The sequence below is a fragment of the Solanum verrucosum genome, unplaced genomic scaffold (assembly GCF_900185275.1).
Source record: "Solanum verrucosum unplaced genomic scaffold, falcon-dt-bn FXZP01000150.1, whole genome shotgun sequence".
NCBI classification, from domain to species: domain Eukaryota; kingdom Viridiplantae; phylum Streptophyta; class Magnoliopsida; order Solanales; family Solanaceae; genus Solanum; species Solanum verrucosum.
The window spans coordinates 19,485-36,329 of NW_026020371.1; the positions used below are offsets into that span (position 1 = coordinate 19,485).

The window sequence follows — 16,845 nt, forward strand, 5'->3', positions numbered from 1 at the left end:
AAGAAAGAAGTGACCTTTTGGTGTTTCAAATAAAAATATATTAAAAAAGATAATATTAAAAAATTCATGTAATTACATGGTGTAATTACACTCAATTCCTGACCCTCCCCAAGGAATTGAAGAGTGTAATTACACCCCTTCAATTACACCCAATTCTCCTCTTACCATGTAATTACTTGGTCTACCAAACAAGACAAAGAGAGTAATTACACCAATTCCCAATTCCATTGTGTCCTTTCAAACAGACCCTTAGGAAAAAATAAACTTCAAATAAGATAAGAAAATCAGGGGAAAATCCTAACAAATCTCCCATTTTGGCTTGAATTTTCTTGATCCTCTTTTATCATACAATCTTCATGTATCACTGTTGCTTACCATGGTTAAAAGTTCATATGGGTTAAAAATTGAAGCCATGTGTTAAAAGTTATGAACAGGGTTGAAAGTGGAGCTCATGCGTTAAAAGTAATATGCATGAGTTGAAAGTGGAGTTCATGCGTTAAAAGTAAGATCCATGAGTTAAAAATGGAGCTCATGCGTTAAAAGTAAAAATACATAAGTTAAAAGTGGAGTCCGAGCATTAAAAGTTTGTTGGGGTTGAAAGTTGATTTTATTTTTAAGGATAGAGCAGCAGGATATGTTGAAAATATATTTGAAAATTTTCTCCACATGTAGTAACACAAAAATCATTATCATCACATTGATTGCAAATTGATTTGAAATCACGTGAACCTGTCTTCAATCTTGTTCAACCATTGGATCATTGAACCATGTGCTCTGATACCACTTGTTGGGGTATTGTCACAACCTAGGGGTACCCCCTAGATGTAAACATGGCGTAGTCGACCCCGAAGGGGTCTCATACAAGCCCTAACATCATCATATCATAAGAAAGTAGAAATAATGCGGAAAATTAAAACTTTACAATCGAAGTTCAAACTTCATTTTCATAAAAGGAAACTAGTAGAATCTAGACTCTTAGTCTCATACACCATCCAAGTACAATAGAAAATCTCAAATAGGGTCAATAGCCCTTTAGACATCATAGTCTCATAAAATGAAGTACATAGAAAGTTTACAAAGTCTAGTACAATAAGAAAGAACATAGAGTGGCATCAAATGCTTGTCCTCAAATCTTGAGGACCTACCACAAGTCTTGGAGAAGTCTATTCCAAGTCTTCTTCAAAGTAGGAAATGGAAGTCCTAGTTGGAACCTACACTCATAATATGTAGAAGGGAAAAAGGCATTAGCACATAATATGTACTAAGTATGGAAATATACATAAAAACCTTAAAACATGCAAAAAGGACATTTTTATAAAAGATAAGCATTCATGAGGTTTTGAAACCAACTTGCATCATCAACATAAAATTCAAGCTAATATCACAATTATATTCACAATATAGTAAAGACATGACCATAGCAACCCCTAAGGTCCACTTGTGTCATGTATGGTTGGCATCCCATAATGCCAACCTTACTAAGCATCCTTTAGGAACTACCTTGGTCACACATATTACTTTTAGACTTCATCACATTCTATAATCATAAGTAGAGGATTAGTCATATATAACATTTGAATATAAGGACAAGTCATTCATAGCAACTATCCATTCAATATACATGCATGCATTCATGTCTCAACATAGTAATGAGAACCATCTATATCGTCCTACCAAGTTTATCAGTACAATGTAAAATTAAAGTCTCATACCCCCACTCCTACCTAGCAACCTTACTAAGAAGTTATAGAGTAGTTCATGCTTCATCCATTATCTCAGTATCTAGGAAAAAACTACCATAACCAACATAGACCATGAGAGCTACATGGAATCTGGTGTCTAAACCCCACACCGAAAAGAGGTGTTCTACTTGCCTAAGGTAGAACTAAGTATATAGCTATAAGGTGGATCCACTAGCTAAGTCTTATGTTGGCACATAGTTATGGGATAGGGAGATTGCTTCTAGAAACTCTACCTCTTGCATTAACGGAGGATTCCCCATCTCATGAGTTTACTAAGATGACCCAACCTCTCGCATTAACGGGAGGGTCTTCCTCATTGGCCATATCCACTCGGTGCTTAGTATTATTTCCCAAATTATTATCATTAGTATTTCCATTGTATCTACATGTGTGAAGGATTGTTCAAGCCTTCATTCAATACAATTCAATAAGTAGCTTATAGATTCATTAAGGTGAGAATGCACTTTCAACCTAGAATCAACATTAGCATGTGAGTAGAACTTTCACATTAACATTCATAGTGTCTTCATGAGAACTATAATTTCAATCAACACAATACATTAACATCATTCTAAGCAATTTATGCAACATCATATGTAAGGGATAAGGGAAGAAAGACCATTCACCAATACCTCACTTTGCACCATTGTCATAAAACTTTTACCCTTCAAGTAAATCCCAAGTTCATATACAACATTTCTCAATATGTACATAACCCTAGAAGTTTACCCCTTTCAGGGTCATGAATCAAGTATCACAATTACACCTAAATATACTACAATAGGCATGGGGAAACAAGATTCAACAACTAAATAATCATAGATACAATTCATAGTAATCATCTTGCATCAATACCTTCACTAACATTCGTGAAATTGGGGTCATGGGGTGCACATGGGTTCACGCAGATTTTTACAATAGAAATCACCAATTAACATCAATTCATCCATGATATAAGTCAAATAACATAATGAAAACTTTTTTAGGATGAACCCATGGCTAGAATAGAAACCCTAGTTTTTAGTCAAGATACCAATTTTGAAATAAGAGTTTTGAAGGGCTTCATGAAGAAACTAATTCATGAATCAAGATCCCCATACCTTAATAGAAGCCTTGCCCACGAATTGAAGTGAAAATCTTGGGGCTTGAACCCTAATCTTCAAGTTCTTGGTGTTCTTCAATAGAGGAACTTCTAGAGAAAGAAATATTGAAAGGATTTGGGTCTTCTTTTATTTCTTTTTAAGAGTGATTAAAAAGGGATAATATGACTCTAAAAAGTATTTATATTTTGTAGGAAAAGAGTAGAAAGTGTTGGTTTAAGTTTAGGAAAGATTTACTAAAAGACCCTTCATTAAACTCCAAATTCTAGCCTTCCCACGCTGAAGCTCGCCCATTGGCACCCTTTGGCTCGCAAGGCACTTAGGCGACTCACCTAATGCACCTTAGGCTCTCCCAAAGTTACATTGAGCTCCATAAATTGGCATCTCACTTAGGCGATAGGGAGGGGCAATGGGCCAATCGCCAACCCATTGGGCGACCCTCAACCCATCTTGCCCTTTGTTACAATAGCTAGGACTAGTGAGGAGGTTGTCCATTAGGCGATAAGAGCCCTTTGGCGCATCGCCAAGGCTCATGGGTGAAGCTACTGCCCATCGCCGAATGGTCTTGAGGTACTATTATTTTTCCTTTATTATTCTTAGGTAGTTTAAGGTCCTAGACTTCACCCTAGACTCCTCCCTTAACCATTTAAGCTCTAAGATAGCCTAGTTGTTGCTTTAAGATTACTTTAACCCACACAATGAGGCTTTAGTTTATGCTACCATTTTCCTGGGTGTTACAGGTTTGAAGGGTGATTAGGCGTCATGCGGAAACTTACAATTGCATATCATATGGTTGATAAATCAGATGAGAAAAACTTATACTAAAAATCAAAATATTATTATATGAAAACTAATATTAAAGAAAAATATTAAAACTGTTGAGAGAATAAAATCTCCCCATAAACTAAACTCTTAAACGTCTACATTGTGGATTTTATTGTGTTATGCTATGAGAATAGGGATCTTCAATTTATCGATCTCCAAACTTTTCCTCTAAGGAAAGAATAAACCAATATGGAAGAAAATTATATTTTCTTTTCAAAAAAAGTAAAAACATTTATGGTAATGTTTTGTCTTTTCTTTTAGGAAAAATAAACTTCAAATAAAATAAGAAAAACCATGGCAAAACCCTAACACATATTGCATTCATTGTTCTGCCCACCAATTGCAGTTAACACTAATGACTATGATTCAAATGTAGATAACTTTTTTTTTGATTAATTACTACTGTGTTAAATATTGTTGGAGCACCTTTTAAGCGCAAGGATTTGCTTCGGGAACATCTTGCCAAAAAGTTAGAAGATTTACTCATATCGGGTGAAGTGAAAATTGAATGAGGATTAAATAAAAAATGTAGGCTTTAGTGGTTAGGTGATACTTGTTGGGGTTCTCATTATAGAACATTAGATAACTTTATTGCTCTATTTCCATCTGTTATTATGTGCTTGACTTACTAAATGTGAATGTCCAAACTATACTAATTTGTTGCTAAAACTTTTGTGATACGATTAAGACATTTAATATTGCCTTTATGTTGCACTTGATTTGAAAAGTTCTTAGACAAATGAGTTGAGCTCCTCATTACAAAGGATGGATCAAGATATATTATCAATGCTACGAAATTTTTTGCTCTTACAAAACGATTATTACAAAACATGAAGGATAGTAAATTCGAATCATTAATGAATGATGTCTCTTATTTTTGTGATAAGCATAATATAACCATGCTAGAGATGGATGCTAGTTACTTTTCTGGTAAGTTAAAGCATAACGCTCTTGATATTACATATTCTTATTATTTGCGAGTTGAAACTTTTTATATTGTTATTGATTTGCATCTTCAAGACCTTAATAATCGTTTTGATGTTATGAGTACTGATTTCTTTCTCGGTATGGCTAGTTTGAATCCAGCTAATTCATTTGTTAATTTTGATAAGATCAAGATAATGAGAGTGGCTGAATATTATATGAATGAGTTTGTCATCAACAAACTTCGAGATCTCAGTTTTCAGGTTGATAGCTTTATAGTTTATGATTGTGGTTCTGACAAAAGGTTCTTCAACTTGAAGGAAATTAGTGATCTTACTAAAGTATTGGTTAAGTCAGATCTACATCAAATTTGGTCACTTGTTTATTCACTTATCAATTGACTCTCACTCTTTCTATTGCTATTGTTTATGTGGAACGAACTTTCTCATTCATGAAGTATATCAAAAATGTCACTTTCGTAATAGTATTGGTGATGACTTTTTGAGTGATTGTTTAGTTTGTTATGTAGAGCGTAAGATATTCACAAATATAAGCAATGATGATATTATATATCGTTTTCAACATATGAAAAGTTGTCCAACACAGTTATGACTTTAAGACTAGAAGTCTCTTTTTGTAATAATAATATTACTAGCAGGTTATTGTGGCTTCTGATTAAAAGTTATTTTTGGTGATAATATTAATCGTTATTTTATTTTTTTACTTTTTTGTTGAAGTGTTTGAGACGTTATTATATATTTATATTATGTAATTGCTAACAATTTTATGTTAAAGGAGGTGAGCACCTTTAAATTCTTGATCCACCACTGCTTATAGAGATATCAATGGACATTGTATTTTCTAGGTCATACCTTTTTAGCAACATTTTAATATATTTAAGCTAACAAATCATTGTTCCATTCTTGGTTTGTTTTATTGTAGGCTTAAAAAGAAATCCACTTCCCTTATCATGCTTGTTAAATCGGTTGCAACCTATGCACTTTACGAATCAGGTCCTTTGATTAACTATGCAAGAAGATAAAGTGCAGAATAATAAGATCAACATAAGTTTAATTAGTATGGAAAGTTTAATTAGTATGGACAAGCTCCTTGCTCAAGGGAGGAAAACTCATGACCATTAGAATTTTTTCAAACTTTCACTAAATATGAACAACTTGTTTTAGTTTACAACGTCGTTTACACCTATAAATTGTTCCTAACAGTATCATCCCCAACTTTTCCTTCTTCAATAATTCCGAATTGTTGACTCTCTTTACTAACTATTAAATAACTCTACACAGTTAATAACATTTCTTGCAATTCAATAAACATTACAATTACTAAGTAAAGTAAATAGATGAAACCACACTCAAGAAGCTAACTATTATAACTAAGAACAAAATCATAAATCTTGATAGGAAAACTTTTTGGCTCTCTCGAGACTGATGTCAACTCTCAAATCACTCTAGATATCTCTCTTTGGATGAAGTCAAGCTCCAAAGCCTTTTGACATGTACGTATAAGAGTGATTGTTATTTTCAACGGTTGAATTTAGCTAATATCTTTTGTTAATCATTGTAATTTATGATATTTATTACGTAATTATTAAATATACAAATTATTGAAAAGAGTGTTTTAATTATTGTAATGCGTCTATCCAATAATTTAATATTTATCTTAGTTTCCTTTTAAAATATCAAACATTACAATAAAGATTAGATTAATTTATTTCGTCAATTGTAAAGACATTTAATTCTATTATACTTTATTACTATATACTCCTTTTCTACACTTTTACTTGTTGCATTTTAAAATTCAATTTAATTAATCTTTAATGATCAATTACACTAGATAAATTTAATATTTTAAAATTTAAATTTAAATTTTTCAAAATTATATGAAAAGTAATATAAATTGTAAAATTTCTAATAACTTGTATATATTTGTTCACTAGCTAATAGATAAAATAAAGAAAGTACCATAAAGCTTATAACCTACTATGTACTATTCTTTCATTTTATTTTTTTATCTTTCCTTTTAATTTGTTTGTTTATCGTCTCTTTAGTTCATTTATTTTTTTATAATTTTTTAATTTCAATTTTGCACATAACAGGTTTTAAAATTACAAGATTAAGAGTCTGTTTTGATTGACTTAAAAAAGTAACTTTTAAGTCAAAAATAAAAAGTCAAACTGAAATGACTTTTAAGTCAAAAAATAAAAAGTATGGGATGCCTAATTTTTATTTTAAACTTATTTTAAGTCATTTTTTACTTATTTTAAGTTATTTTTATATTTGTCAAACACTTTCAGAAGTCAAAAACTAACTTAAAAATAGGTTTGACCAACTTTTAAGTCAATTCAAACATCCTCTAAGAGCATTCTGTATATTCTATCTATTTTTAATTTCAAATGACTATTTTTTATTTAAACAAATAAATTAATTAAAATCAAATAAATAAATTAAAATGGAAAAAGTATTTAACATAGACACTTGAATTTTTTGAAACACCCAAAAAAGAAACACTCAAAGTTTACTATACTTTCAGCACTATCAAGAACATATAGAGAAGAACAAAGAAATAAATTCGAGGTTAGGAATGACAATGGGGCAGGGTGGACGTGGGTCGGGGCAGTTTAAGGCTATGTGGAGCAGGGTGAATTTAAGGTTGTGCGGGGCGGGTTGATGTGGATTTTTTTAAAGTTAATGTTGGGCGGGGCGAGTTGCGGGTCTGTGCGGTTTTAAACTTAATTTTAGCTATTTATTAAGATTAGTTTCTTTAAAGTTACTAAAATATTTAAGATACTAAATGAAAACGATTCAGTCAAAACTAATATAATTTCTTACATGTTTTTCAATTGACCTCTCAAAACTAATATAATTTCTTACATGCTTTTCAATTGACCTCTAGAAATTAAAATTTTAAGTCATTATCTATTAATTAATATAATTAATAAAAAAATAAATTTATTTTTATAAATTTTATTTTTAGTATCAAACTTAACTAGAAAGAAGAATATTAAAAATTTATGCGGCGGGTTCATGCGGAGCTAGATGAGGCATGTTGAAAATGAAAAAAAATTATGTGGGGCGGAACGGGTCAGGTTAAAAATTTGCGGCTTAAGCTCAGCTTGCCCTGACCCCATGCCGCACCACCCCATTGCTATCCCTATTCGATGTATATATATTATGTTCGAAAATTTCTTTTATTGTATTCTTTATTTATATTTTTTAGGTCATAAGTATATTTATAATTTTGCTTTAAATTATTTATATTTTTAATAATAATTTGATAATAACTTAAAAAGCAAAGTGAAAATTGATATTTAATATTATGTTTTTTAAATGAATATGCATTACCTTATAAATTTTAATTTAATTTAAGCTCGAGAGGGAGTATTACAAAGAAGTTCAATATAAATTTGAAAGTCAACTTCTTCTTCTTCTTTCTTTTTTATATTGAAATTTGAAAGACAAACAGAAGATACTCCCGCTGTTCAATAATAGTCATTCACTTAATACACATTTTAAAAACAATAAATAGTAAGGATAATACTATTCTTCAAATATATTAAATTTAATATTTTGAAAAATATATTAGGCATTAAATAACATTTAAAAGCAAGAATAAAATAAATACAAAAGATAATTTAACTCTTAATTTTTTTAACTAGACAAAAATTGATTGACAACTATTTTACTATGGTGAACAAGTACAAATAGATGAATGAAGTAGATGAAGTACTCTCTTCGTCCATTTTTATTTATTTATGCTTAACTTGATACATTTCATAAGAAAGTAATAATATGAAGTACTCTCTTCGTCCATTTTTATTTATTTATGCTTAACGTGACACATTTCATAAGAAAGTAATAATAGAAAAGCAATCTTGTAATATCACTCTTATTAATAGTGTAAATCATTTAAATCGTGAAAAAGAAATAATAATATTTAATAACAAAAATGTAATAGATAAAAAATAATAAATTATTTTTTAATTTTTAAAATAAATAAAATTAAATAATTATTTTACATATATTAGACGACGAAGAAATTAACAGTTATCCATAAGGTAAAGAAGTGGGCCACACATTACTTCAATTCAATTTAAGACGGAGTGACCTCTGTTACTTTGTGTCTTGAAAACCCCAAAAGACGGAGGTGATATTTTGCTTCATACATGCACGCAAGCTACTCTTCACACTCTTCCATATTTCTCCAGACCTGCTTTATCTTTATCTCACTTCATTTATTTTTCTCTCTCAAAATACTCATCTAAAATGTTTTGTTTGTTACTTCCCTACTTATACTACTTATATAATATATAAAAATTACTAGAGTAATATTTAATTAATTAATAATTTCTCTAAAATAATACTTTTTTCTGGTTTTAATTTGAGTTAATGAAAAAAATCAGTCGTTTCGATAAGATAATATATTTTTGAAAGATCCATATATAAATATATAACGTTAATATTATAAATTAATAATTCTTTAAAAATACAAATATATCTAAGATAATTTAGTGAAATATGATTTTATTGTGTTCTGTTTTTTGTTAAAACTTAAATCTAGTTGAAGCTCATTTATAACTTTTCTTATTACATCGAAAAGTTTTTCGAACTGCACCATTAAATTGTGAAGAGTTGTAGATACGTTAAGTGTTTCCTAACGCGTAACTGGTTCCAAAAGTATTGTATTATTTCCAACTTTATCATCAACATTATTTTTTTCAATGGTATCCACAATTTGTCCTAAACTCTTAACCTCTGAGCATTTTCACCCATTCAACATGTTATTAACATTCATTTATTGCGGTAACTGAGATCATTAGTCATGACCTCAAGTTCAGGAATGACGTTTTCACAAGTGGTTTCATTCAAATTATCTCAGAGTTCATCCCCAAATGAATTTTGTGGTGTCGAAACACTCTTTAAATTAATTAACATTAATTTATCGATTAAATAATACATCTATAAAAAATACTCCCTCCGTCCCAATTTATGTGACACTTTTCGTTTTTCGAGAGTCAAACTGTTTAAGTTTGACCGGGAATTTGCGCATGAAATCTTCAATTTTTTTGAAGTAAAATTTATATATTTGTAAACTACGTAAAAAGTATTATAAGTCACAATAATTGATAATTCAAAATATTTAAAGATTTATGAAAAATTTACAGTCAAAGTTACTTGTTTGAATCTCAAAATCCAAAAAAGTGTCACATCAAAATGAGACGGAGGGGGTAATATTTATTGTCCTACCTATATTAATTTAGTAATGTTTTACTGTAATTCATTTTTATAAGTATTATTTTAAAAAAAATACTTTATCATTAATAAAAAACATTTTATTAATTTATCCTTTTAAAACTTTCTTTAATATGCTCTATTTACATATCTTATTTATCAATCTCTATAAATATATAAAACTGAATGTAGACTAGGCTGATGTGACACCTCTCAATGGCCACCATTCGTATTTATCTATTTTCTCCTTTTTTTAATATTTTAATTTCATTTTTATACATAATTTACTAATTAAATAGATTAATAAAAGACTAATGCAATAAATATATAATCAAGCCTACATAGTAACCACAATTGATTTTTATGACCACTCTTTAATTTATCATTAAAAAGACAATAATGAAAGAACATTAATGTGAGCAAATGTCAAAACTGTTTTAATTGATTTAAAACCTTGAAAAAATAATCAATGTTAAGATTAATCCTTATCATTTATAATAAGAGACTCTTTATTTTTATTTTAATAAATTCTTTCGGTTACAACATAATTTGCATTACTTAATTGTAGAATTTGAAAGATTTTTACATCATTAAAATTTGAAGACAACTATATAAATAGAATACAATATACATTTACAAACTCAATTTTTTCATGAATCAATATGAAATTTATGTAATATAAATTTTCAGAAATAGATAGACAAGAATGAATGAGTCTAAGAAAGAAGGTCATCACAATTCAAGATTATTTTGTAATCTCAAACCACGAACATTACTAATGTCTTGTGTTTTTTTGTAGAAATGTTGGATCAACAACACCTCATATTATATGAACAACTCTTCGTTGATTACCTTTCAAGATACCATTCATGTGATTTGACATCCGAGAGTGAAGCAAGAAGAAGAAAAGAAACAGGAATTGATACTTTTGAAGAAATTTTAGCCTAAATCTACAAACGGTTAAAATTTCCAACTCAACTCTTATATGAACGTTGATTTTCTTCTTTTGTTCTCTTCCTTTTTTCACTGAAATACTTTGAATTTGTATAACAATAAAGTGATAATATTTTAAGAAAGTATTGATATTGAGGACTTATACATAAAATTAGAGAGATACAAAAAGAAAATATATAGAGTACTGAAGGAGAGAAAGAAAAATGAAAATATACATAGAGTGATGAGAAAAATACAGATATCAAATAAAAGAAGAAAAAAAAAGGCTCTCTATATATATATAATATTGCAAAAATTAAAGTTTGATGTACAATGAATAATTTATTTATTTTGTTCCATATATAACTCTTAATATGTTCCATATATGGTTTTCCGAAATTTATATGTTGTTCCATATATAGTCTTAATATGTTCTATATATATATATCCTCCCTAAATTTATAGAGAACAATAATAAATTATTTAAATAACAGGAGATATTATTTAAAAAGACAAACAAAAAGAGAGGTGATAATTTAATTTTAATTCATTATAAGGAGAAAAAGAAAGAAAATGGCTTCGGTTTTTAGAGTAAAATTTGGAGATTCAAGTTGTAATTAAGGAAAGCACAAATTAATGTGTTAAGAAAAAGAAAAAAGAAACTAAAATGAAAAAGAAAGGCATAAAGGAAAGAAAAAAAAGGACTACCGAAAATTTGAAAATTTAATTTTATTAATTCCTTTTTATTCTATTTCCTTTTTTTTTAGCTTATTTCAGATTATATAAAATCCACACAGAAGAAAACATACTTTATATATAGCATTATATATAAAAAATAAATAAAAGATATGATTGAATACATGTAAAAAATATTAGTAAAGATTTATAGACTAAAATTTGAAGACAGTATACTTCACAAATTAATTAATACTATGTGTGGTATTTATTTAACAAAAAATTAAAAATTAAAATATTTATATTTGTAATTCTTGGATATATTGATGAATACATTCATTTTGTTACCATACGAATGTTATTTAGGGTTTGTTTGGAAAGCCACCAGGTAATTGGAATTAGTGTAATTACTAGGGTAGATATTACCAGCCTAGTAATTACACAGTCTAGTAATTACACTGACCTGTTTGGTTGCCACAGTGTAATTACACTGTAATTACACATGTTCTGTTTGGATGCACAATTGCAATCATAAAATTATAATAAATTTTAAAAACGAAAAAGGGTCAAAATTGCCCCCGAACTATATGAAATAGATCATTTATACCATTCGTTACATTTCGGGATCAAAAATGCCCCTGTTGTTATCCTAAGAGACCACAAATACCCTCAAGAGTTAACACCCCAAGTTAACACCCTCAAGCCACGTGGGACTAATCCTTCCACCTAAGTGTTGCCAACTAGGATTCACTACAAAAGAACTAGACCTTTAGCGACAACAACAGTCGCCACAAAAGCCCAGAAAATCGTCACTAAAAGTTTTTAACATTAAATTCTAATTTTGTGTTTTTTTCTTCATTGTTTTTAAAAAACCAAATATGATATCGATTAAGTAGGAGTTTGAAGACACTATATGTTTTATTTTTATGTCATATGTAAATGTATAAAATGTACAATGATGCATTATATATATATATAGTAGGAGATTTGAATCGAGAAGTAATTTTGATTATTTTTCGTAATAATTTGGATGTTTTTAATATGGATATTGCAAATTATTTATTTTAGAAAATTAGGTCGCAATCGAAAATTAATTATCATATTTTTTTGTTGAAAAAATAGGTTTTACTAGCGAATGGTTGTTGGAGCCGTAGTCGCCACTAAAAATCACTCATAGCTTTTAGTGGCAATATTTTGGGATTTTGTGGCGACTTTGTCGCCATTAAAAGTCAAGTTCTTTTGTAGTGAATCTTAGTTGGCAATGCTTAGGTGGAGGGATTAGTCCCATGTGGCTTTCCACGTCACTAAAAAAATGGGGTGTTAACTCTTGAGGGTATTTGTGGTCTCCTGGGATAACTGCGGGGGTATTTTTGATCCCAAAATGTAATGGAGGATATAAGTGGTCTATTTCGCATAGTTCAGGGGCAATTTTGACCCTTTTGCGTTTTAAAAATAAAAATTAATCATTTAAAATTTATACTAGACAAATAAGAAATTTTATAAATGACATTAAATTAAATATTTAAGATATATATTCTTTTTTGAAAATATATTAATTAATAAACATATTTACTGTAACTAATATTATGAAAAAATAATTGATTTATATTTTTTCAAATTAATATATTTCAATTGAATTGATCGTAACAACTAAAAGTATAAAGTTTCTACGAACATTGTGAAATGCATGTTTGATAAAAAGAATAGTAATATATAAATAAAATATCATAAATTATTAAATGTTTGACAAAAATATAATCTATCAAGTCTAATTAAAAAATGATGTGCAATGTAAATTCAATATTACTAAAACAAATGAAACTGAAAATATAACATAAGTAATAAATTCAAAACAAAAAATTTAACATAATACTCTTATAACAAATTTCAACATAGCAATAAATATGATTTATTTTTATTTCTTCATAATAAAGAAAACGTAAGTCTATAACCTTACTTAACAATAAATTCTATTTTAATTTAAAAATTAGAATACTAATAAAATTATGCTAATGAGAAAATAAACATGGCATAAATAAATAGATAATACGAGAAAATTACATAGAATTTGAGAACAAGAATAAAATGAAATATAATAATAAAAAATAAAAAATAGACTTTTACAAATTTTTAGAATAATAAAAAGAAATTAAAATAATAGAAGTAAAAAAAAATTAAAACAAAAATAAAAATAAAAATAGAGATTAAAAAAAAAAGAAAAGGTAATCAGGTGGTAGTTACACCATGTAATTACTAGCAATCCACAGCCTGTGCCTATGAATTGTAGAGTATAATTACCCCCTGCCAATTACACCAATTACCTGCTGACTAAGTAATTACCTGTCCTTCCAAACAGGACAAGACAGTGTAATTACACCAATTACAGCAAATCCAATTACCAGAGTGTCCTTCCAAACAGGCCCTTAGTAAATTCATTGATGTTCATAATTTGTATAAAATTTGTTTATGGAAGAGTGATGTAGTACCTTTTATAGGCAAGTTAAAGTGATACTTTTAGTTTATTTTATTGGTAATTTTGTCTTCGTTATTATCATTTTTTCGTTTTTCATTTTGTAATTTATGAGTTTTTTTGTTCGATACTTATATTGAAGTTCGATAATCCGAATTCAAGTATTGTAGAGCCCATTTGTATATTTTTTAAAAAATTGTAAGAAAAATGCTTATGCAGGTGTAAAAATGTAAGTTCATTCACATATTTATGATTCATATGGATATAGATTATATAGCAAATAATTAAAAAAGGAACTAGAGGTATAAACGTAATAAAAATCCTCATACACTATATATTTCATAATATATCTTTTAAATAAATCACATTTACTAATTCACTCAAATATATATTGTTTAAGTTGTTTAAAGGTTGTTTTATTTTCATAAAAAAGAGGGTATACTAAATTTAAATATATATATTTTACACCGCGCGAAGCGCAGATAAATTCACTAGTATCAAGATAACAATGAAGGAAATTTTTTACAAGCGATCAATATTTATACATCAAAAGTACTAATTTCAAAGACAAAATGATTTTTTTTAAAAATGAATTCTATTTTTGTTTTATAAATTAATGAATAATCAATTAAAGGGACCATTTTTTTTGGGGGGTGGGTGGGTGGGATTTTTAGTTATCTTTACGGAGGTTTGAAATAAATACTTTTAGTTAATTGAATAAATAGCGTAAAATAAAAGATATATAAAGATATACATTATATTATGAATTTTCATTAAATATTTTTATAATTTCTTAAATATGCTTTCAATCAACCATTCTTGTCAAATGTATTAATTAGCCAAAGGAGTTGGCGTTGCTATTTCATTTTTTTAACCCCTCTGTAAAGATTAATTCTCAATAATGCATGCATTAGATTTGTGTATCATTAGTACTTTATTTGACATTCTTTTTTAATTTATGTATAATTAATGTTTGCATTAGTTATACACTTTATTGTGTGTTAAGGTGTGTATTGTTAATATCATGGATTTTTAGGTATTAGCAATGTAATGATTTTAATGCATGTATTAACATAATTAAAGACACAATTGCCCCTCAAAACCTTTTTTACATCTTATCCATCATAATAGGGGAGTGTATCTTAATTTGTAAATAATTTTTTTTATGCAACACATGCTATTTTTTAATGCATCAAACCAAAAAATAATTTAGGTATAATAATGCAAGCATAACTAATACATGCATTGCTAATGCAAGTATTACTAATACACTATATACAACATTATTCTTATACATTCTACCAAACGACCCCTTAATAATTTATCTGACAGTATTAACAGGTGTCATGAGTTTAGACTTCTACGTAGTACATTGTACGGTACTTGACAACTTGCTCATATATTTTTATGATTTTGCAAGCTTAAGTAAGTCTTTTAATACTAGATTGCTAAGTGAATGTTAAATTAAAGAAAGACACAAGAGAATTGCTTGAAAAAAACTTTTGTATCACTTAAGCCTTAGAAAATTTACTTGATTCTTGCTTAATTCCATTACAAATGAATGCTCCCTTGTTTATACTACTCACTAGGAGTAAATTTACAAATATTAATTATGTACAAGATCCTATTTAGATTTTTTTACACAACTAGAAGATTTCAAGGATGTACGCAAATTCATGGATTCTAAGGGTTTTCAAAAAATTCTCCCTATATTTCTAGAATATTCTACGAAGGATTATTCTTCCTTTAGTGTAAGTCTTCCACACGGACAAAGCACTTACCTAAGTTTCAAATTTTGCAAAATAAAATAGGAGGTATACAAAAATCTCAATTTTCAGTTGAAAAAATAAGTTGAATGAAAAGTTTTTGATTCAACTATTATTATAGGCAAACAACACTAACAAAGACAAAGTATCAGACATATTAAAGAAATTGATTAACCATTAGCATCTATCCACTCCGCAATTTCAATATACCGATTCATTGAGTAACTCTTGGATAAACTATTAAACTAACAAGAAATGTATCTTCTAACTTCATTCAAAAATGAAACTTGTATTTTTATAGAATCAAAATAGAAATAATTTTCTAATTTGATCATTTATTAGATTCTGGTGAATTATATCGAATCTTATGTCAAGTAGAGCCTAAGTGCCATGATTACATAGTGAATCATGACACAACCCTATATAAGAAGGTATTGTGCAATAGCTTAAAACATATGAAATCCATTAATAAGATTAAGTTGTTCTTTTTACTTACTATTCATCTGTTAGGATTGAACTATATAAATATTGTGTTATTCAATTTGTATTAGTAAATACTTAGAATAGTAACTTTATAAAAAGGGTAAAGGGTCAAATATGCCCCTAACTATTTGAAAAGGTCTAGATATATCCCCTGTTTAAAGTTTGGCTCACTTGTGCCTTCGCCGTCCAACTTTTTGTCTAGATATGCCCTTATGGGCGTTAGTTGGCCTGTTGGACATATCCAGCTCATTTTCCATTTCTTTAAATGCCACATGGAATTATCATGTCATTTTGACTTTACCACATGACATTTATATGAAAATGGAAAGGGATCAATTATGCCCTTAAAAAATTCGAACCCATAAACACCTAATCTGACCCATAAATCAACCCCCTTTTAAATAAACTACCCGATTCGTTTTCAATAATTTTGTTTAAATTTTTATTTTTTGGGTAAATCCCGAAACTGAGTAATTGATTAATAAAAAATAGGAAAAATATGAAAAAAATATATAAAGTTAACACCAAAAATTCACAAATAAATATTGTAACCTTAAATTCAACAATTTAACAATTTTTTTTAATTTTTATTTTTTTGATAAATTTCGAAAATGAGTAATTGATTAATAAAAAATAGGAAAATTAAAAAAATTTATATTTTATACAAATGTGAGCCGTTTG

At 28.2% G+C, this 16,845-nt stretch overlaps 1 protein-coding gene across 1 annotated transcript; it reads left to right on the forward strand.

Moving 5' to 3' along the window:
* Positions 1 to 4,575: 4,575 nt before the first annotated feature.
* On the forward strand, positions 4,576 to 5,633 carry LOC125838373 (uncharacterized). The gene is made up of 2 exons (XM_049517451.1): positions 4,576 to 4,895; positions 5,534 to 5,633. Exons 1-2 carry the CDS (start codon positions 4,576 to 4,578, stop codon positions 5,631 to 5,633), a joined length of 420 nt encoding a protein of 139 aa, XP_049373408.1.
* Positions 5,634 to 16,845: the final 11,212 nt, after the last annotated feature.

Coding starts and splice junctions, on each gene's coding strand:
- LOC125838373 (XM_049517451.1), top strand. CDS start 4,576: ATGGATGCTAGTTACTTTTCTGGTAAGTTAAAGCATAACGCTCTTGAT. Junction 4,896..5,533: donor GATTGTGGTTCTGACAAAAG/GTTCTTCAACTT, acceptor GTTTTATTGTAG/GCTTAAAAAGAAATCCACTT.